The following is a 20,667-nucleotide window of genomic DNA, read 5'->3' as shown; positions in this document are numbered from 1 at the left end:
CCCCTTCTGCTAACTTTTGACTTGGTTTGTTCTTTTTCTAGTTCCTTGAGGTGTAAAATTAGATTGTTTATTTGATACTTTGTAATTTAAAATATAAACTTCCCTCTTAGTACTACTATTGCTGCATTCCATAGTTTCAGTATGTTTTATTTTCATTTTTATTTCTCTCCAGATACTTTTTAAATGTTCTTTTGATTTCCTCTCTTGATTTTCCTCAATGGTTGCTCAAGAGAGTATTGCTTATTTTCCACATATTTATAAATTTTTCCATTTTCTTGCTGTCATTGATTTCTAGTTTTATTTCACTGTGGTTGGAAAAGATACTTGGTATAATTTTAATCTCCATAAATTTGTCAAGACTTGGTTTGTGACCTAACATGGGATATACCCAGAAAAATGTTCTATGTGTGCTTGAAAAGAATGTGTATTCTTCTGCTGTTAGGTAGAAATTTCTGTAAGTTTCTGTTATGTCCATTTGGTTTATAGTGTTGTTCAAGTAAGATTTTTCTTTATTGCTTTTCTGTCTGGATGTTGTGTCCATTATTGTAAGTGGGATATTGAATTCCCCTACTATTATTGTATTGCTGTCAATTTCTGCCTTCAGATCTGTCAATGTTTTCTTTATACATTTAAGTGTTCTGCTACTGGGTACACATATATTTATAAATGTTATATCTTCCTATTGAATTGACCCTTTTATAATTATATAATGACCTTCATTTCTAAAAATAGTTTAAGACTTAAAGTCCATTTTTTCTGATATAACTATAGCCACTTTCACTTTATTTTGGTTACCATTTGCATGGTATATCTTTTTCCATCACTTCACTTTCGACCAAATCATATTGCTGGATCTTATTTTTTTATCCATTCATCCATTCAGTGCATTTTAATTGGTGAGTTTAATCCATTTACATTTAAAGTCAAGCACAGTGACTACTCTAATTCCATTTCTACAACATCAAGTATAACATACGTAGATGGAAACTTACTACTTTCTTTTTTCACAAAGATGGATACCTGGAGTTAAGTCAGCTTACAGTTAACCAGGAAAATTAACCATTTACTAAGTTAGAAATTAGGTAACCAGTATAGCTCTCAAAATATTTTTTGTTGTCTTGTTATAAAGGGACAACATAGAAGTTTTATAGAAAGTCTTTTTCAGAAACTGGTATACCTGAGAAAAACATGACAGAAGTTATTCCTTGAGATCCTACTAATTTTTATTGGTAAAAAAATTCTTTTTATTTGCAAGTGGCTTCCTGTAAAATGTTGGTCACTTCCGAGACACCAAAAAATTTTAAAGCCAGTATCAGTTAAGAGAGGCGTTAAGACTAGGAAATTGATCATAAGTTTATTACTGTATCCTCATCGTAAAAACAACTTTATTCCAGAGGTTAAATAAAATAAAATTCCTGGGTTTCCCTGGTGGCCCAGTCGTTAAGAATCCTCATGCCAATGCAGGGGACATGGGTTCGAGCCCTGGTCCAGGAAGATCCCACCTGCTGTGGAGCAACTAAGACCATGTGCCACAACTACTGAGTCTATGCTCTAGAGCCCATGAGCCACAACTACTGAGCCAGGGTGCCACAACTACTGAAGCCCACATGCCTAGAGCTGGTGCTACACAACAAGAGAAGACACCACAATGAGAAACCTGCACACCGCACTGAAGAGTAGTCCCTGCTCACCACAACTAGAGAAAGTCCATGCATAACAATGAAGACACAACACAGCCAAAAATGAACATAAATTAAAAAAAATTCCTGTTGCAAAACAACATTGAAGTGGAGGAAGAATGTGAAAAGATTAAACATTTTGGACTTAACCATATATGGGATTGAAATTTAGCTCTGCCACTTACTAGCTTTGCGATTATGGGCAAAGCCAAAACACTCTGTTCCTCTGTTTCCCAATCTGAAAAAATTGGAATATTAAAATTTCCCTTTTTTCCAAAAATTTGGTAAGAAATAAATGAGTTAACATGAGAGATAGAAGATGAATAAATTTGGGGGATGTAATGTACAACATTGTTATTAGCGTTAATGATACTCCATTAAATACTTGAAAGTTGCTAAGAGATACAATCTTAAAATTTCTCACTACACAAAAGAAATGATAATTATGACATGATAGAGGTGTTAGTTAACATGGTTGTGATAATCATATTGTAATGTATAAGTGTATCAAATCAACACTTTGTACACCTCAAACTTATACAATGTAAAACTGAGCATGTTTCCATTTATTCCCCATTGTGAGCACTGGTTGAAGACCATTCTCACTCTATAATTCACCACGAAAACTTCAGCTTTAAATGAGTCTATCATACTGATTTAACTCAATAATATCCCTCTTTAATTCCTCTCTCCTTTTCCCTCCAAAATAAAGACTTACCATGCTTGAAATTCTAGAAGCTGAAAAGAAGAGAGAAAAGGCTGCTACTTATCTACCTATCACATTATATTGAATTTAACTGCAAACGCAGATTGGAAGCCTGTGGCTCCTAAGACCATCCTAGGTTGCCCCTTATTATTCCCCACTAAAATTATATTTTATTTATTTATTTATCCATTCATGTATGTTGATAGTTATAATCCCACTTACTTCCAAAAGAGATCTCAGGGGTGATCTTATGATCAAGTCAAGGTACAGTTATCACAGGGTCAAGGAAAAAAAACAGTTACTAAGAAAGGAGGGGACATTCCATTCCACAGGCATCTTTCTCTTTCCTCCCCTTTTTCCATCTCTTTTTCTTTGTTTCTTCTTGTTCTACATCTTTAGCCCCTGCCAATAATTCCTCAAGTCTCCCAGCACCCTCACTTATCTAAGGAGGTGGTACTCCAGTTTGAAGCAAAGGTGGATTCTCAGAACTGCATTTCAGTGGCAAATTATTTAGAGAAAAATTAAGAAGGCTGAGGTGAAATTGAAGGAGGCAGCTTTTAGCAATCAAAAGGTGCAATAGTTAGCACTATAAAAAATAGAATTTAACCCCACCACAACAAAACAATGGAGATAAATCAATGTTTCCTGAAATGGGATTCTGACCCATAATAGTTTTCTAATTTCAATGTAAAAGTTAGAGGTAGGGTTAAGCCTCCTTTTGTACTAACTGCTGATAATCAAAGTATACATATTATTCTTTCCTCTCCCCTCAGCCCTCCTCTCTCCCTTCCCAGAATAAAGCAATGAGAGTCACCTGCTTTGGATTCCTGAAGACACTCACCTGTATTAGAATTAAGATCATCAGGCTCTGATTCAGTCCCATTTTGGCTTCCATTTCCCTGAAGAGTGTTCATAGCCATAAGCTTCATCTTCTGCAGCTTCATCGCCTCAGCCATTGTTGCAGCTGTTATACCTAAAACCATAACCATTCCTTTTAAAACAGGGGCCATTTCTTAATGTAATTGAAGACTGGATACATTTCTTTAACAGGCCTATGCTGCACAGCACAAGCCAAAAGTAAGCCCAAGTCTAATTTATGAATAATATTCTTTAACAAAGTAATTTTCAACTCCTGTAATAACTTCTTACAATGGACAGTTTGAACATCTGAAAAAGCATTAAATATGGGTCTGATTCCCAATTGAAAACAGCACAGAGAAAACAAACAGCATAATGTGAAAATTGTCTGAGAAATTTCAAAACTCTTGCTAATGTGTTCTGGTGTCTATTAAGAGCTCTGGACAGTTGTTTTAGACAGAGCTCACCATGCACTAAAATCCATCTAAAACAACATTGTCGGAGGAAGCACTCTGAAATGCTAGAAGGAACAACTTTCTAGTGAATATCCTTGCTAGCACTTCTACTAAAGAATGGGCTACCTTCCTTATGAGAGTTACCTTAGAAAGAAGAATTAAGGGGAGGAAACACAAAGTTGTCTTTATACCCTTTTACTGACCTCCTTCTTATATACTGAGGGACCAAATAAATGAAAACATGGCAGGCCACCTCTGAAAGTGTGCCAGCCCTTGTAGTATAATTACATTCTTTTGTATTAATATAAGGCAATTTTTAAAACTCTATATAATGGTACAAAGAGGTAGGAATAAAAAACCCAAAGATAAAATATGAGTGCATAAGTTTGAAATTCTTCCTCCTAGGAAGTCTATATCCAGCAAAACCATAGAAATATAACCGGAAATTGGTACTAAAAATAGATCAATCTGTACTCCACTAATGCCCTTCAAGACGTCTAGTGAATTCAACTAAATTATTTTTAAATAGTATTGAAATCCCTAACCATCTACTGGTGCACTGGTACCATGGGCCAAAAAAAAAAAAAAAAAAAAACTGGCAGATTTAAAACAGTATTTTAGAATTCAGTGAAATCATTCTCCCCTGCAAATGCAAATCAAAGAAAAGAAGGCATGTATTGGTTGTTGCAAAAGAGTGGAGGTTCCTTAAAAAAGTAAAAATAGAACTACCATATGACCCAGCAATCCCATTACTGGGATATACCCTGAGAAAACCATAATTCAAAAAGACACACACACCCCAATGTTCACTGCAGCACTATTTACAATACCCAGAACATGGAAGCAACCTAAATGTCCACCAACAGATGAATGGATAAAGAAGATGTGGTACATATATACAGTGGAATATTACTCAGCCATTAAAAGGAGCGAAATTGAGTCATTTGTAGGACGTGAATGGACCTAGAGACTGTCATACAGAGTGAAGTAAGCCAGAAAGAGAAAAACAAATATTGTATATAAACACATATGTGGAATGGTACAAATGAGTGGTATAGATGAAAATGGTACAGATGAACCTACTTGTAAAGCAGAAATAGAGACATAGATGTAGAGAACAAACATGTGGACCAGGGTGTTAAGGAGGGGTGGGGTGAATTGGGAGATTGGGATTGACATATATACACCACTAGGTATAAAATAGATAACTAATGAGGACCCGCTGTATAGCACGGGGAACTCTGCTCAGTGCTCTGTGGTGACCTAAATGGGAAGGAAATCCAAAAAGAAAGGTATATGTGTATACATATGGCTGGTTCACTTCGCTGTGTAGCAGAATCTAGCACAACATTGTAAAGCAACTATACCCCAACTAAACGAAAAAGGAAATATAACTACTATTATTAGCAAAATCTGATTCTAAGGGGCAGGGTGAATCCTCATCAAAGGTGTAAGGGGAAGTAAGTACAGCCTAGAACATCTAACTGTCTATGTTTGGTGGAATCACTGAGATTCTGCTTTGCCACTCTGCACTTTTTACAATACATGGAAAACACAAAATGAAGCAAAGTTTTCACCACACTAGCTTGTCTATGAATCATGGCAAAGAAAGTATCTGAAAGGAAATTACTTTAATATCTGAAATGATGGTATACATTTGCACATTTTCTAGATAGTCCCAGAGATTTTCTTGCCATATTTAGCATTACTGAATTACAATCACTCAAATTGGTCTGCCCAAAATCCTAGGGTAACTCTGGGCAGAAAATATGATGGCAATGATTTAAACAAAGGGATCGTGCTTAGGACTGCTAGGGACGAGCGCCCCCAAAATGAAAATGTATCAGGAAAAGTTTCCAAAATTTATATCATCTCCCCTGACTAGCAATTCAGAACTGGATCTTGACTCTAATAATTATTGAATTACTAGTTGTTCCATTATTAGTAGTATAAATAGTGGATTTTTGTGAACAATGTATGCGTTCTTGTGCTGTGAAAAATAAAAGTTGACAAAATATAGACAAGAAATTCCAGGTAAAATGTGTGTCTCACACAATGACACTAAGAATTAATGAGCAAGAGTCTCCTCATATTTTTAATTCATAAAAAGGTGGTAAGTTCTAATATCTATGCATTCTTTCAAGCAAATGATATCTGTATGATATCAGTGAAGAAAAAATCAGTGAGCAAATTCAGAAAGTAACTTTAAGGTGGTAAAGAATCATAATATAATAGCACTACAAAGATATTTAGGAGACATCTAGTTCAATCTCTTCATTTTGAAGATGAGGAAATAGTCTCACAATGACATGTCATAGATAAGTTATTTAGGGGAAAATATGGACCAAAACACAAGTTTCCTGATGGGATCTAGATGTATTTGTTTAAGTACTGAAGTAGTTCAAACATGAATTAATGAAAATCTCTAAAGGGATATGATTCCCTTATCACATACAATCTCATATTATTACTTATATTTTTATATCTCCTTACATTTGATTTGAAGTTTAGAGGCCTAGCCTCTAACTCATGTTTTATATTGCCTCATGGTCCATATTGCATTGACTTTAAACTTATGAAATCTTAAATCCTATTTGTTGAGTCTTCAGTACAGCATCTGAATATCTGTCTTTGGGGAAAACCATAATCAAACACATGGAAAGCAATGGAAAAGATGTTATGGTTTATTTGATATTTTATTAGCAATTTATCCTTTTATTCAACTGTTCAGTTAAATTCTTTTTTTTTTTTTTTGTGGTACGTGGGCCTCTCACCATTGTGGCCTCTCCTGTTGTGGAGCACAGGCTCCGGATGTGCAGGCTCAGTGGCCATGGCTCACGGGCCCAGCTGCTCCACGGCATGTGGGATCTTCCCGGACCGGGGCATGAACCCGCGTCCCCTGCATCGGCAGGTGGACTCTCAACCACTGCCCCACCAGGGAAGCCCTGTTCAGTTAAACTCTTAACCTCAGGATGTGGCTCAGTGTAACAATGATGGATTTCAAACAGCAAATTAGCTCCTGGCACCAAGTTCTCAAAATGCAGCCCTGGAATAACATATACAAAGAACAAGCTGATTCAGGAGCTGCTGAGTTATATTTTACTTGGGAACCAGAATTTCAGCTCGCATTATACCAGTAGAAAATGGTAAGCTTAATGAGGATGAAACATGCCTTTAAAAATGAAAATGCTATAATTATAGGTAAATATCTATATAAACATCTAGAAGCATAAAAGTTGTCTTTTTCAGTGACTGAGTTTGAAAATGATAACTTTTACATTTTGTTCAAATTATATATATGTAACTGATTGAAAATAATTTGTCAAGGCAGAGACTCAGTGTTACTGGGAAAATATTCACCTTTTGCATTTTCTGATACTTGCACATTTACTTCTGTAACCTCAGCACCTTTCAGTTTTGTTCACCTACTTTCATAATTGGCTCATGTCTAGTCACTATAATTATTGACCAAGTCATAATGTACAGCCTTTATGATCATTTACATTTACTTCCTAATCTAAAATTCAATATAACAGTATGAAAGTGTCCAACATATCATAATTTCATGTGTATGCACATGTGCACACACGTGTGTGTGATTGATTATTATTATTGTTGATAAGTATACAAGCTCCAAATTCAGACTTAGAGTGGTGAAAATAGTTCTTAAGAGTCACAAGAACTTTAATGAATATCTAAACTAACCCCTCCATTTTACAAATGAAAAACTGAATCCTAGAGAGGAAAAGTGAGGGACTTAATACAACACAGACAGTAGAGCTAGGATGAGAACTCATGTCTCCTGACATGTACCCTTAGTGCTTTGTCCACTAAATCCCTCCTTCTTAATCTTGATTTTAATTTCTTTAAAACTCTCTAAATGGGTTTGAAGAGAGGCATTATAAGTCACTGACCAGAACAAGGGAAAAATCATGTCATATAATTTCTCAAGGATTCAGATTACTCAATATGAAAAATGAAAGGGTTGGACTAAGTGGTCTTTACAGTCCTTTATGAAGCAATAATTCTGACTAGATTTACTTTGTACTGTATAGTTTTGTCATACTTCTGGTTTTGTATAGATGTTATCCATGCATGCTCTAAAGCAAAATTTTTCTTGGACTCCTTTCTCACTAGTAAACAAGCATTAGACTTATAAGTTTATGTGATCTATAGTCCTCAACCTAGAAGTGCAGTGGGGAAAAAAACCTATGCTGCATAGAAAAATTTACAAGGGGAAAAATGTGAATTTGGATTTGCAGCAGTGATTGAACAAAAATTAAGGCAATTTTATAGTTTCCTAATTGGTTATACTGTGCCTATCTCTTCATATTAGTTTGAAAGCTTTTCTGTCAAAACTGTGAATAAGTAAATTAACTAAAGGAGAACTATGAGTAATCAAATCTTGAGGTTTACAATTAAATGAAATAGTGGGTCAGTTCACTGCAACATGGTTTTATATTTTAAAAATAGCATTTAATTAAAAACGAAGTGTTGCATTAATAATATCCTTCCATAAAAGAAAAGCAGTTTAGAACAAAATTCCAGGTTACCAAGCAACTGTTTATTTTCCTGTAGACGTTTCTGAAAATGCATAAAAGGCATTTTAAAATGTCTTTGAAAGTCTAATAATCTCTTCAAATGTTCCAATTATATCTAATGTTAAAAGATTAAAAGCAAGAAAGAAACATCCTATTGAACCTATATCAACATCTTCCAAATTATTTTCCATTTGCCTGTTTGTTTCATAAAATGTTAAAAGAGAACTGTTTTTAAAAAAGGGAAGAGGGGGAAGATGGCAGAAGAGTAAGACACGGAGATCACCTTCCTCCCCAAAGATACACCAGAAATACATCTACACATGGAACAACTCCTACAGAACACCTACTGAAAGCTGGCAGAAGACCTCAGACCTCCCAAAAGGCAAGAAACTCCCCACGTACCTGGGTAGGGCAAAATAAACAGAGACAAAAGAATAGGGACGGGAACTGCACCAGTGGGAGAGAGCCGTGAAGGAGGAAAGGTTTCCACACACTAGAAGCCCCTTCATGGGCAGAGACTGCGGGTGGCGGAGGGGGGGACTTTAGGAGCCGCGGAGGAGAGCACAGCCACAGGTGCGGAGGGAAAAGCGGAGATTCCCGCACAGAGGATCGGTGCCGACCTGCACTCACCAGCCTGAAAGGCTTGTCTGCTCACCCGCCGGGACGGGGGGTCGGAGTGCAGGGAGAGAACTGGCGGCGTGAACACAGCCTGAAGGGGTTATTGCACCACAGCTAGCCGGGACAGAGTCTGGGAAAAAGTCTGGAACTGCCAAAGAGGCAAGAGACATTTTCTTCCCTCTTTGTTTCCTGGTGAGAGTGGAGAGAGGATTTAGAGTGCAGCTTAAAGGAGCTCCAGAGACGGGCGCGAGCCATGGCTAACAGTGAATGGTCATGAGATGCTAAGGCTGCTGCTGCCACCAACAAGAAGCCTGTGTGCGAGCACAGGTCACTCTCCACACCTCCCTGCTGGGGAGCCTGTGCAGCCCGCCACTGCCAGGGTCCCAGGATCCAGGGACAACTTCCCTGGGAGAAAGCATGGTGCACCTCAGGCTGGGGAAACGTCACGCCGGCCTCTGCTGTCACAGGCTCACCCCACACTCCGTACCCTTCCCTCCACCCAGCCGGAGTGAGCCAGAGACCACGAATCAGCGGCTCCTTTAACCCTGTCCTGTCTGAGCGAAGAACAGACGCCCTCCAGTGACCTACATGCAGAGGTGGAGCCAAATCCAAAGCTGAGCCCCTGGGAGCTGTGAGAACTAAGAAGAGAAAGGGAAATCTCTCCCAGCAGCCTCAGGAGCAGCAGATTAAACCTCCACAATTAACTTGATGTACCCTGCATCTGTGGAATAACTAAATAGACAATGAATCATCACAAATTGAAGAGGTGGACTTTGAGAGCACTATTTATTATTTTTTCCTCTTTTCCTCTTTTTGTGAGTGTGCATGTGTAAGCTTCTGTGTGACATTTTGTCTGTATAGCTTTGCTTTCACCATTTGTCCTAAGATTCTATCCGTCCGTTTTTTGGTGTTGTTTTGTTTGTTTGTTAAGTTTTTTAAAAAATTTTTAAAAATTACTTTTTTCTTTTAATAACTTTATTTTATTTTACCTTATTTTATTTTATTTTATCCTTTTTCTTTCTTTCTCCTTTTTCTCCCATTTATTCTGAGCCATGAGGATGGAAGGCACTTAGTGCTGCAGACAGGAGTCAGTGCTGTGCCTCTGAGGTGGGAGAGCTATCTTCAGGACACAGGTCCACAAGAGACCTCCAAGCTGCACGTAATATCAAATGGCAAAAATCTCTCAGAGATCTTCATCTCAAAACCAACACCCAGCTTCACTCAACGACAAGCAAGCTACAGTGCTGGACACCCTATGCCAAACAACTAGCAAGAGAGGAACACAATCTCACCCATTAGCAGAGAGGCTGCCTAAAATCATGATAAGTCCACAGATACCCCAAAACACACTACCAGACGTGGACGTGCCCACCAGAAAGACAAGATCCAGCCTCATCCACCAGAACACAGGCAGTAGTCCCATCCACCAGAAAGCCTACACAACCCACTGAAACAACTTTAGCCACTGGGGATGAACACCAAAAACAACGGGAACTACGAACCTGCAGCCTGCAAAAAGGAGACCCCAAACACAGTAAGATAAGCAAAATGAGAAGACAGTAAAACACACAGCAGATGAAGGAGCAAGATAAAAACCCACCAGACCTAACAAATGAAGAGGAAATAGGCAGCCTACCTGAAAAAGAATTCAGAATAATGATAGTAAAGATGATCCAAATTCATGGAAATAGAATAGAGAAAATGCAAGAAACATTTAACAAGGACCTAGAAGAACTAAAGATGAAACAAGCAACGATGAACAACAAAATAAATGAAATTAAAAACACTCTAGATGGGATCAATACCAGAATAACTGAGGCAGAAGAACGGATAAGTGACCTGGAAGATAAAATAGTGGAAATAACTACTGCAGAGCAGAATAAAGGAAAAAGAATGAAAAGAACTGAGGACAGTCTCAGAGACTTCTGGGACAACATTAAACACACCAACATTCGAATTATAGGGGTTCCAGAAGAAGAAGAGAAAAATAAAGGGACTGAGAAAATATATGATGAGATTATAGTTGAAAACTTCCTTAAAATGGGAAAGGAAATAATTAATCAAGTCCAGGAAGCACAGAGAGTTCCATACAGGATAAATCCAAGGAAAAACACACCAAGACACATATTAATCAAACTGTCAAAAATTAAATACAAAGAAAACATATTAAAAGCAGCAAGGGAAAATCAAGAAATAGCGCACAAGGGAATCCCCATAAGGTTAACAGCTGATCATTCAGCAGAAACATTGCAAGCCAGAAGGGACTGGCAGGACATATTTAAAGTGATGAAGGAGAAAAACCTACAACCAAGATTACTCTACCCAGCAAAGATCGCATTCAGATTTGATGGAGAAATTAAAACCTTTACAGACAAGCAAAAGCTGAGAGAGTTCAGCACCACAAAACCAGCTTCACAACAAATGCTAAAGAAGTTTCTCAAGGCAAGAAACACAAGAGAAAGAAAAGACCTACAATAACGAACCCAAAATAATTAAGAAAATGAGAATAGGAACATACATATTGATAATTACCTTAAATGTAAATGGATTAAATGCTCCCAACAAAACACAGACTGGCTGAATGGATATAAAAACAAGAACCATATATATGCTGTCTACAAGAGACCCACTTCAGACTTAGAGACACATACAGACTGAAAGTGGGAGGATGGAAAAAGATATTCCATGCAAATGGAAACCAAAAGAAAGCTGGCATAGTAATTCTCATATCAGAAAAAATAGGCTTTAAAATAAAACTATTAGAAGAGACAAAGAATGATACTACATAATGATCAAGGGATCGATCCAAGAAGAAGATATAACAATTGTAAATATTTATGCATCTAACGTAGGACCACCTCAATACATAAGGCAAATACTAACAGCCATAAAAGGGGAAATCGACAGTAATACATTCATAGTAGGGGACTTTAACACCCCACTTTCACCAATGGACAGATCATCCAAAATGAAAATAAACAAGGAAACACAAGCTTTAAATGATACATTAAACAAGATGGACTTAATTTATATTTATAGGACATTCCATCCAAAAACAGCAGAATACACATTTTTCTCAAGTGCTCATGGAACATTCTCCAGGATAGATCATATCTTGGGTCACAAATCAAGCCTTGGTAAATTTAAGAAAATTGAACTTGTATCAAGTATCTTTTCCGACCACAATGCTATGAGACTAGATATCAATTCCAGGAAAAGATCTGTAAAAAATATAAACACATGGAGGCTAAACTATACACTACTTAAAAACAAAGTGATCACTGAAGAAATCAAAGAGGAAATAAAAAAATAGCTAGAAACAAATGACAATGGAGACACAACGACCCAAAACCTATGGGATGCAGCAAAAGCAGTTCTAAGAGGGACATTTATAGCAATACAATCCTACCTCATGAAACAGGAAACATCTCGAATAAAAAACCTAACCTTGCACCTAAAGCAATTAGAGAAAGAAGAACAAGAACCCCCAAAGTTAGCAGAAGGAAAGAAAGCATAAATGTCACATCAGAAATAAATGAAAAATAAATGAAGGAAACGATAGCAAAGATCAATAAAACTAAAAGCTGGTTCTTTGAGAAGATAAGCAAAATTGATAAACCGTTACCCACACTCATCAAGAAAAAAAGGAAGACAAATCAATAGAAATAGAAATGAAAAAGGAGAAGTAACAACTGACACTGCAGAAATACAAAAGATCATGAGAGATTACTACAATCAACTCTATGCCAATAAAATGGACAACCTGGAAGAAATGGAAATATTCTTAGAAATGCACAACCTGCCAAGATTGAATCAGGAAGAAATAGAAAATATGAGCAGACAAATCACAAGCAGTGAAATTGAAACTGTGATTAAAAATCTTCCAACAAGCCAAAGCCCAGGACGAGATGGCTTCACAGGCGAATTCTATCAAACATTTAGAGTAGAGCTAACACTTATCCTTCTCAAACTCTTCCAAAGTATAGCAGAGGGAGGGACACTCCCAAACTCATTCTACGAGGTCACCATCACCCTGATACCAAAACCAGACAAGGATGTCACAAACAAACTACAGGCCAATATGACGGATGAACATAGATGCAAAAATCCTCAACAAAATACTAGCAAACAGAATCGAACAGCACATTAAAAGGATCATACAACATGATCAAGTGGGGTTTATTCCAGTAATTCAAGGATTCTTCAATATACGCAAATCAATCAATTTGATACACCATATTAACAACTTGAAGGAGAAAAAACCATATGGTCATCTCAATAGATGCAGAGAAAACTTTCAACAAAATTCAATACCCATTTATGATAAAAACCCTCCAGAAAGTAGGCATAGAGGGAACTTACATCAATACAATAAAGGCCATATATGACAAAGCCACAGCCATCATAGTACTCAACAGTGAAAAACTGAAAGCATTTCCAATACAGTCAGGAACAAGACAAGGTTGCCCACTCTCACCACTCTTATTCTACATAGCTTTGGAAGTTTTAGCCACAGCAATCAGAGAAGAAAAGGCAATAAAAGAATCCAAATCAGAAAAGAAGAAGTAAAGCTGTCACTGTTTGCAGATGACATGATACTATACATAGAGATTCCTAAAGATGCTACCAGAAAACTACTAGAGCTAATCAATGAATTTGGTAAAATAGCAGGATACAAAATTAATGCTCAGAAATCTCTGGCATTCCTATACACTAATGATGAAAAATCTGAAAATGAAATTAGGAAAACACTCCCATTTACCATTGCAACAAAAAGAATCAAATATCTCAGAATAAACTTACCTAAGGAGACAAAATACCTCTATGCAGAAAATTGTAAGACACTGATGAAAGAAATTAAAGATGGTACAAATAGATGGAGAGATATACCATGTTCTTGGATTGGAAGAATCAACACTGTGAAAATGACTATACTACCCAAAGCAATCTACAGGTTCGGTGCAATCCCTATCAAGCTACCACCAGCATTTTTCACAGAACTAGAACAAAAAATTTCACAATTTTTATGGAAACATGAAAGACCCAGAATATCCAAAGCAATCTTGAGAATGAAAAACGGAGGTGGAAGAATCAAGCTCCCTGCTCAGACTATACTACAAAGCTACAGTAATCAAGACAGTATGGTACTGGCACAAAAACAGAAATATAGATCAATGGAACAGCATAGAAAGCCCAGAGATAAACCCACGCACATATGGTCACCTTATCTTTGATAAAGGAGGCAGCAATGTACAGTGGAGAAAGGACAGCCTCTTCAAAAAGTGGGGCTGGGGAAACTGGACAGGTACATGTAAAAGTATGAGATTAGATCACATCCTAACACCATACACAAAAATTAGCTCTAAATGGATTAAAGACCTAAATGTAAGGTCAGAAACTATCAAACTCTTAGAGGAAAACATAGGCAGAACACTCTATGACATAAATCACAGCAAGATCCTTTTTGGTCCACCTCCTAGAGAAATGGAAATAAAAACAAAAATAAACAAATGGGACCTAATGAAACTTCAAAGCTTTTGCACAGCAAAGGAAACCATAAACAAGACCAAAAGACAACCCTCAGAATGGGAGAAATTATTTGCAAATGAAGCAACTGACAAAGGATTAATCTCCAAGATTTACAAGCAACTCTTGCAGCTCATAACAAAAAAACAAACAACCCAATCCAAAAGTGGGCAGAAGACCTAAATAGACATTTCTCCAAAGAAGATATACAGACTGCCAAGAAACACACGAAAGAATGCTCAACATCATTAATCATTAGAGAAATGCAAATCAATACTACAATGAAATATCATCTCACACCAGCCCGAATGGCCATCATCAAAACATCTAGAAACAATAAATGCTGGAGAGGGTGTGGAGAAAATGGAACACTCTTGCACTGCTGGTGGGAATGTGAATTGGTACAGCCACTATGGAGAACAGTATGGAGGTTCCTTAAAAAACTACAAATAGAACTACCATTTGACCCAGCAATCCTACTACTGGGCATATACCCTGAGAAAACCATAATTCAAAAAGAGGCATGTACCACAATGTTCATTGCAGCTCTATTTACAATAGCCAAGAGATGGAAACAACCTAAGTGTCCATCATCGGATGAATGGATAAAGAAGATGTGGCACATATATAGAATGGAATGTTACTCATAAAAAAGAAACGAAATTGAGCTATTTGTAATGAGGTGGATGGACCTAGAATCTGTCATACAGAGTGAAGTAAGTCAGAAAGAGAAAGACAAATACCGTATGCTAACACATATATATGGAATTTAAGAAAAAATAATGTCATGAAGAACCTAGGCGTAAGACAGGAATAAAGACACAGACCTACTAGAGAATGGACTTAAGGATATGGGGCGGGGGAAGGATAAGCTGTGACAAAGTGAGAGAGTGGCATGGACATATATACACTACCAAACGTAAAATAGATAGCTAGTGGGAAGCAGCCGCAAAGCACAGGGAGATCAGCTCGGTGCTTTGTGACCACCTAGAGGGGTGGGATAGGGAGGGTGGGAGGGAGGGAGACGCAAGAGGGAAGAGATATTGGAACATATGTATATGTATAACTGATTCACTGTGTTATAAAGCAGAAAGTAACACACCATTGTAAAGCAATTATACTCCAATAAAGCTGTAAAAAAATACGAAATAAATTTTAAAAAAGGGGAGGTGAGGGATGAGGGATTTCCATGAGCAATTGAGACAATACTGGGTTGAAAATAACAAACTTCATATAGCCCGTACTTTATGCCACACACTGTTGTAAGTTCTTTACATATTTATTTATTTAATATTCACAAAAACTTTCAGAGGGAAGTACCAACACTATTTCCATTTTTAAGATAAGGAAACAATCACAGAAACTGAAAAACAGATCTAATGTCACATAGCTAATAAACCTTGAAGTTGGGGTTTAAACTCAGGTACATTGGCTCCAGGCTTCTTTAATGCAGGTAGTTTCAAAGCTTACAATATGCTAATATTTACTGTGATTTTCCAAAAGAGGCAGAGAGCACACTACATTTTCTAAACTTTTTGAATAATGAAACTCATTTTCATGGAATACCTATTCAATATATATTGATATATATCAGGATTTTTCACAGGTTACACAAAGCTAACTACTATCTTGTTGAGTAATCATCAGTTATACTTGTCTTTGGTGATATCCTTTTAAATTAGAAATGTTCCAGGTTTTTATACATAATCACTGACAATCATTAATTATGTTGTTGGTACCATTCAATAGGCCATTTCTTATTTATGAAAATTTGAGGTATGAAAATTCTTCTAATGGTATGTACAACTTCTTGTAAGTTATACACGTCCCTGGGTACCTTATTTGAGCATTTTTATAGAGTATTATAGAGTAGACCTTTCAAGATAATTTCTAAGTCCTTGCAGCCCTGACCTCCCATTGGTCTGATTTTCAAACCAGCAATGGCACACCCAGCAAATCCCATCATAATTCTAGGAGAGGGTATGCATTAGATATAGATTAAGGGTGACAAAACACCTCAAATTTCTGACATTAGGACAAGAGTAGCTGTCCCCATAACTAGTTAGTTCAAGAAGGCAGGAAGCTAAGAACAGTTACAGCAGCCTCCTTCCAGAGCCCTTCTATCCTCAAGTGCAGGATTTCTTCAAATAGACCAGCCCACCAGATAAGAAACCTACCTGCTAGTCTATGAAATATGGTCTTTCAGATACCTATCAAATTCAATAAGCCAGAGAAATACTTAAAAGCTAACAGTTCATATACCAAAATGAGTTTGAATACTGTTTCACTAGTCAACTTATTTTACTTTTTCTACTTAGTCTCAAAGAGATTTTTGACACTTTATAAAACATATTTAGGTGTTAGCTTCAGTAGCTCATATGTTAAAATTAGAACAAAACAGAGAAAATTACCATGGCCCCTGCACAAGGATAAAATGCAAGTTTGTGGAATGTTCCATATTTTTGATGATAGTTACACAACAATGTGAATGTATTGTACTAAATGCCACTGAACAGTATTGTTACAATTGTAAAGTTTATGCTATGTGCATTTTATCAGAGCAAAAGAAAACATATTTGGTCAAGTCAGTGATCTCTTATAAATCAAAACTGATAACAAGGATATAAAAGAAGAAAAAGATTATTAATTCTGGCATACTACCAAATTTGTGGCTATTTTTCTCCCATAGTTGTTCAAAGAAAGTATTTAAGTTTCATTTCAAGCATGTTAACCAAAATTAATTTCTATTTTGAAATGTGCTTGACTCTATGGTGCCAATAAAAATATATATTATACAATAAAATATATAACATCTGAACTATAACTTTAATTTATAGAAACAGACAGTCACAGAAAAAAGTCACATTCTTAGAAGAAAGCTGAAAAAAAATAGTGATCCATTAGCTCAATTTAATTTTGACTAGCAAATCAATAATAACAGTAATCAACTGAAGTGAGGCCTACATTTAGATGATTTGGTATTGCTCTGCAGCAGATATCACCAATTAGTAGAAATGAGAAAGATTAGCATTTACAGAATTAATAGGAGAGAAAGAGAAACAAACCTAGCCAAGTTCAAGTTTATAACAAAAATAATTTGCCTTCAGATACATTCCAGATTGAAAAGGAAATTCAGTTTACTAAATGTATTTTTGAAATATGCATTTCAGGAAATCGGAAGATGTTTAGGAAGATACAGTTTAAGATTTCTCACTAAGGATATTAATATAAAAAAGTGATCAGTGATTTTTGTGGAATTTCATTTTCTCTACATGATTTGTTCTCCTCACTGCAGCTATAAGACTTGTATTCCTGCTGCTTTTTGGAAAACCAGTTTTGCCTGTGTGGAAAACCAGCAATACATTTCAAAATTAGATTGAATAAAATATATTTTGTTTAGATAGCAAATTCAGGAGGAAAACTTCCTACCCGTTTTCCTTTAGAAATAAAATAAATAGGAACTTAGCTTCAAATTACAAATCTATTTTGGTCTAAAATTAAGCTGCAGTGCTAACTTCTGTGTAGCAGCTAGTGACAATTCAAATGTATTTTGTGTTCATTAAAAGGTATTAAACTGCCACTATGAGAATATTAAACATTGATAACAAACCACCTTCCAGAAAGGTAATTGGCTTCTTGAAGATCACTGCCACTCATGGCTTGTAAGTAGTTGGTTTTCCCTTGTATCTGCCATAAGTGCCAGAGAATCAGCTATGAAATGGATTCTCCACTCTTCTAGATAGTAGTTTTCAAACACTGCCATGATCTGTTGCCCATAGAGCTACTAAAATGATTCTTTGTTATTTGTATTCAACATTATGACATTTGCATCATAAATATTTATATACTACTTAAATAAAACCCAAAAAATCCAGCAAAATATCTTGAAACCTTGATTGGTCAGAAAACCCTGCATTTTAAGATAATCTGCATATTTATGATAATCAAGGTGTAATATATAACATCAGGAAATACCTGAGAAAATTGCAAGAAGAGTGCTTGTCTGGCCCAAATTATGATGTAAAAAATACTGTATGAGGAATCAGAAGGTCTGGATATTAAAGCTGGACTTATCTATAGCTAGTTATATGCCTATCTGAGTCACTTTACACTCTCCCAGAATCAATATTCTTGTCTTAAAAATGAGGTTCATGGAAGCAGTCATGATGTCCTTCAATAGGTAAATGGATAAATATAATGTGGTACATCCAGGCAATGGAATATTATTTAGCACTAAAAAAAAATGAGTTAACAAGTCATGAAAAGACATGGAGGAACCTTAAATGCATATCACTAAGTGAAATAAGCCAGTCCTAAAGGTTATATACTGTATGATTCCAACTATATGACATTCTGAAAAAGGCAAAATTACTGAAACAATAAAAATATCAGTGGTTGTCAGGGATGGAGCTAGGGTGGGAGGCAGGGGCCAGGGACAAATAGGGAGAGCACGGAATTTTTAAGGCACTGAAAATACTGTGTAACATCATAATGATGCATATATGTCATTATACATTTGTCCAAACACACAGAATGCACGACACAAAGAATGAACTCTAAGGTATACTATAGACTTCAGATTATAATGTTGGGTCAACGTAGGTTCATCCTTAGTAACAATTGTACCATTCTGCTGAGTGATATTGATAATAGGGGAGAGTATGCATTTGTGGATGTAGGGGGTATATGGGAAATCTCTATACCTTCCTCTCAACTTTATTATAAACCTAAAACTGTTCTAAAAATATTGTCCTTAAAAATATGAGGTTCAATCCACCATTAACTTTCAATGAGTCTACATGGAATAATTACTTCCAAGATAACAATTTATTGACTTGTCATATATTAATTTTATATGTTAATCATGTCTCCCCTATCTAGGCTGCAAGCTCCTTACTTGAAGAAACTATGTATTATTCTTTTTTTGTATTATTTGTAACTTTTTTGCATTCCTTCATGCCTGACATAGTAGTGGGTAGTTGGTGGTTCCCAGTGAATGACTGCAGAATAACCAATGGGTATTGTGAGGGACACTGCCAGGAGGAAGAAAAAGCTCTACTTTACTTGCCCAACACTAGTAATTGTGCATGGTTTTCTAGTAGTAGGACTATTTTGCATTCTCTCCACAATCACATTCTGCCTGACCTTCCTGCCAAGACATGACAACAAACATAAGAAGTGGGGAAAGAGATGGTTCACTCAAACACTGGAGCTGCCAATATTTCTGTGTTTGTTTTGTTTTACTCTTTAAATAAAGAATGACGATAAAGAATGATGGTGCCATTCTTTATCATCAGCTTATGCTTATGCTTACTGAAGAGGTATATGTCAAGAATCTTAGACATATACAAAATCTTAGTTTTAGAAGGAAAAGAAATGTGCTATATTAAACATAATTATGTGAAAAATTTTGCAACAGAATTAGTCCTATTTGCAATTTAAGGAGCAAATGAAGTTAACCATAGGTGTATTGATGCAAACGTACGAATAAATGTATGGTCACATCTCAGAGGCTTCCATTTGTATAATATTTTAATAAATGTGAATGCTAATTCTTTTAAATCTAAAACTTTAAAGAGATTAATTCTAAAACTCTGGAGAAATATAGACAAAAGAAGAAAGTCTAAATTATGCCCACTTTGATAATAATATTCAATTGTATGTATATGTTCCTACATGTTTTGAAATATATATATATATGTATAGATAGATAGATAGATAGATAACTATGTCTCTATTAGCTATCAGAATGTATAATTACTTGGAGCTACCTGAAACAACCAACAACAACATGAACATTTGCTATATGAGTTACAAGGCACAGTAAATAGGTACCATGAGAACCTGGCTCTTATTCTTGAATCTTCAAAGGACACAAGGTATCTTGCAAGATTATTTTTCAAAGTTTACATTACTTTGCCTCATAAAATGCAGTGTGATAACTCAAGACCTTTGTCATTTTTGAAACATACTAGTCTATTACATTTTTAATAACCAAGTATAATAAAAGATTTTGGTATTGTTATTTCCATATTAAAACTACACTCTCTAAATTTCTAGGACCAGAAAAATCTGGCTGTCAGAGTGTTGACATGGTTAAGCATTCTTCCACAACATATGAAGTTTTACTTTAAATTGAGCTGCCTTTCTTCTGAGAGCAGTATCATTGCCAAGATGGGCAGGGTTTAGGGAATTATGAGGTATTGCCATACAACACTAAAAAAATATCCAGTGGGCATGATTTTCCCCTAAAATTGCCGTGGAGAATATTATCCTCAGTTAAG

The 20,667-nt window shown here is 36.1% G+C and overlaps 1 protein-coding gene and 1 non-coding gene across 3 annotated transcripts in view; one reads left to right on the top strand and one right to left on the bottom strand.

The window, feature by feature from the left end:
• Window positions 1-20,667, bottom strand: part of DACH2 (dachshund family transcription factor 2) — a 632,729-nt gene that overhangs the window by 224,573 nt on the left and 387,489 nt on the right. For both annotated transcript variants that reach the window (XM_029240658.1, XM_029240659.1), the window contains one exon: window positions 3,227-3,358. In XM_029240658.1, the coding sequence (XP_029096491.1) occupies window positions 3,227-3,358 (132 nt within the window). The remainder of the gene's footprint in view (window positions 1-3,226; window positions 3,359-20,667) is intronic.
• On the top strand, window positions 16,745-16,847 carry LOC114906711. Its single transcript, XR_003796523.1, has one exon. It is a non-coding gene; the product is annotated as a U6 spliceosomal RNA (small nuclear RNA).

Source organism: Monodon monoceros, unplaced genomic scaffold, assembly GCF_005190385.1.
Source record: "Monodon monoceros isolate NGI ecotype Baffin Bay Population unplaced genomic scaffold, NGI_Narwhal_1 Super_Scaffold_22, whole genome shotgun sequence".
Lineage (NCBI taxonomy): Eukaryota > Metazoa > Chordata > Mammalia > Artiodactyla > Monodontidae > Monodon > Monodon monoceros.
This window is presented reverse-complemented; position numbering and strand designations above follow the sequence as displayed.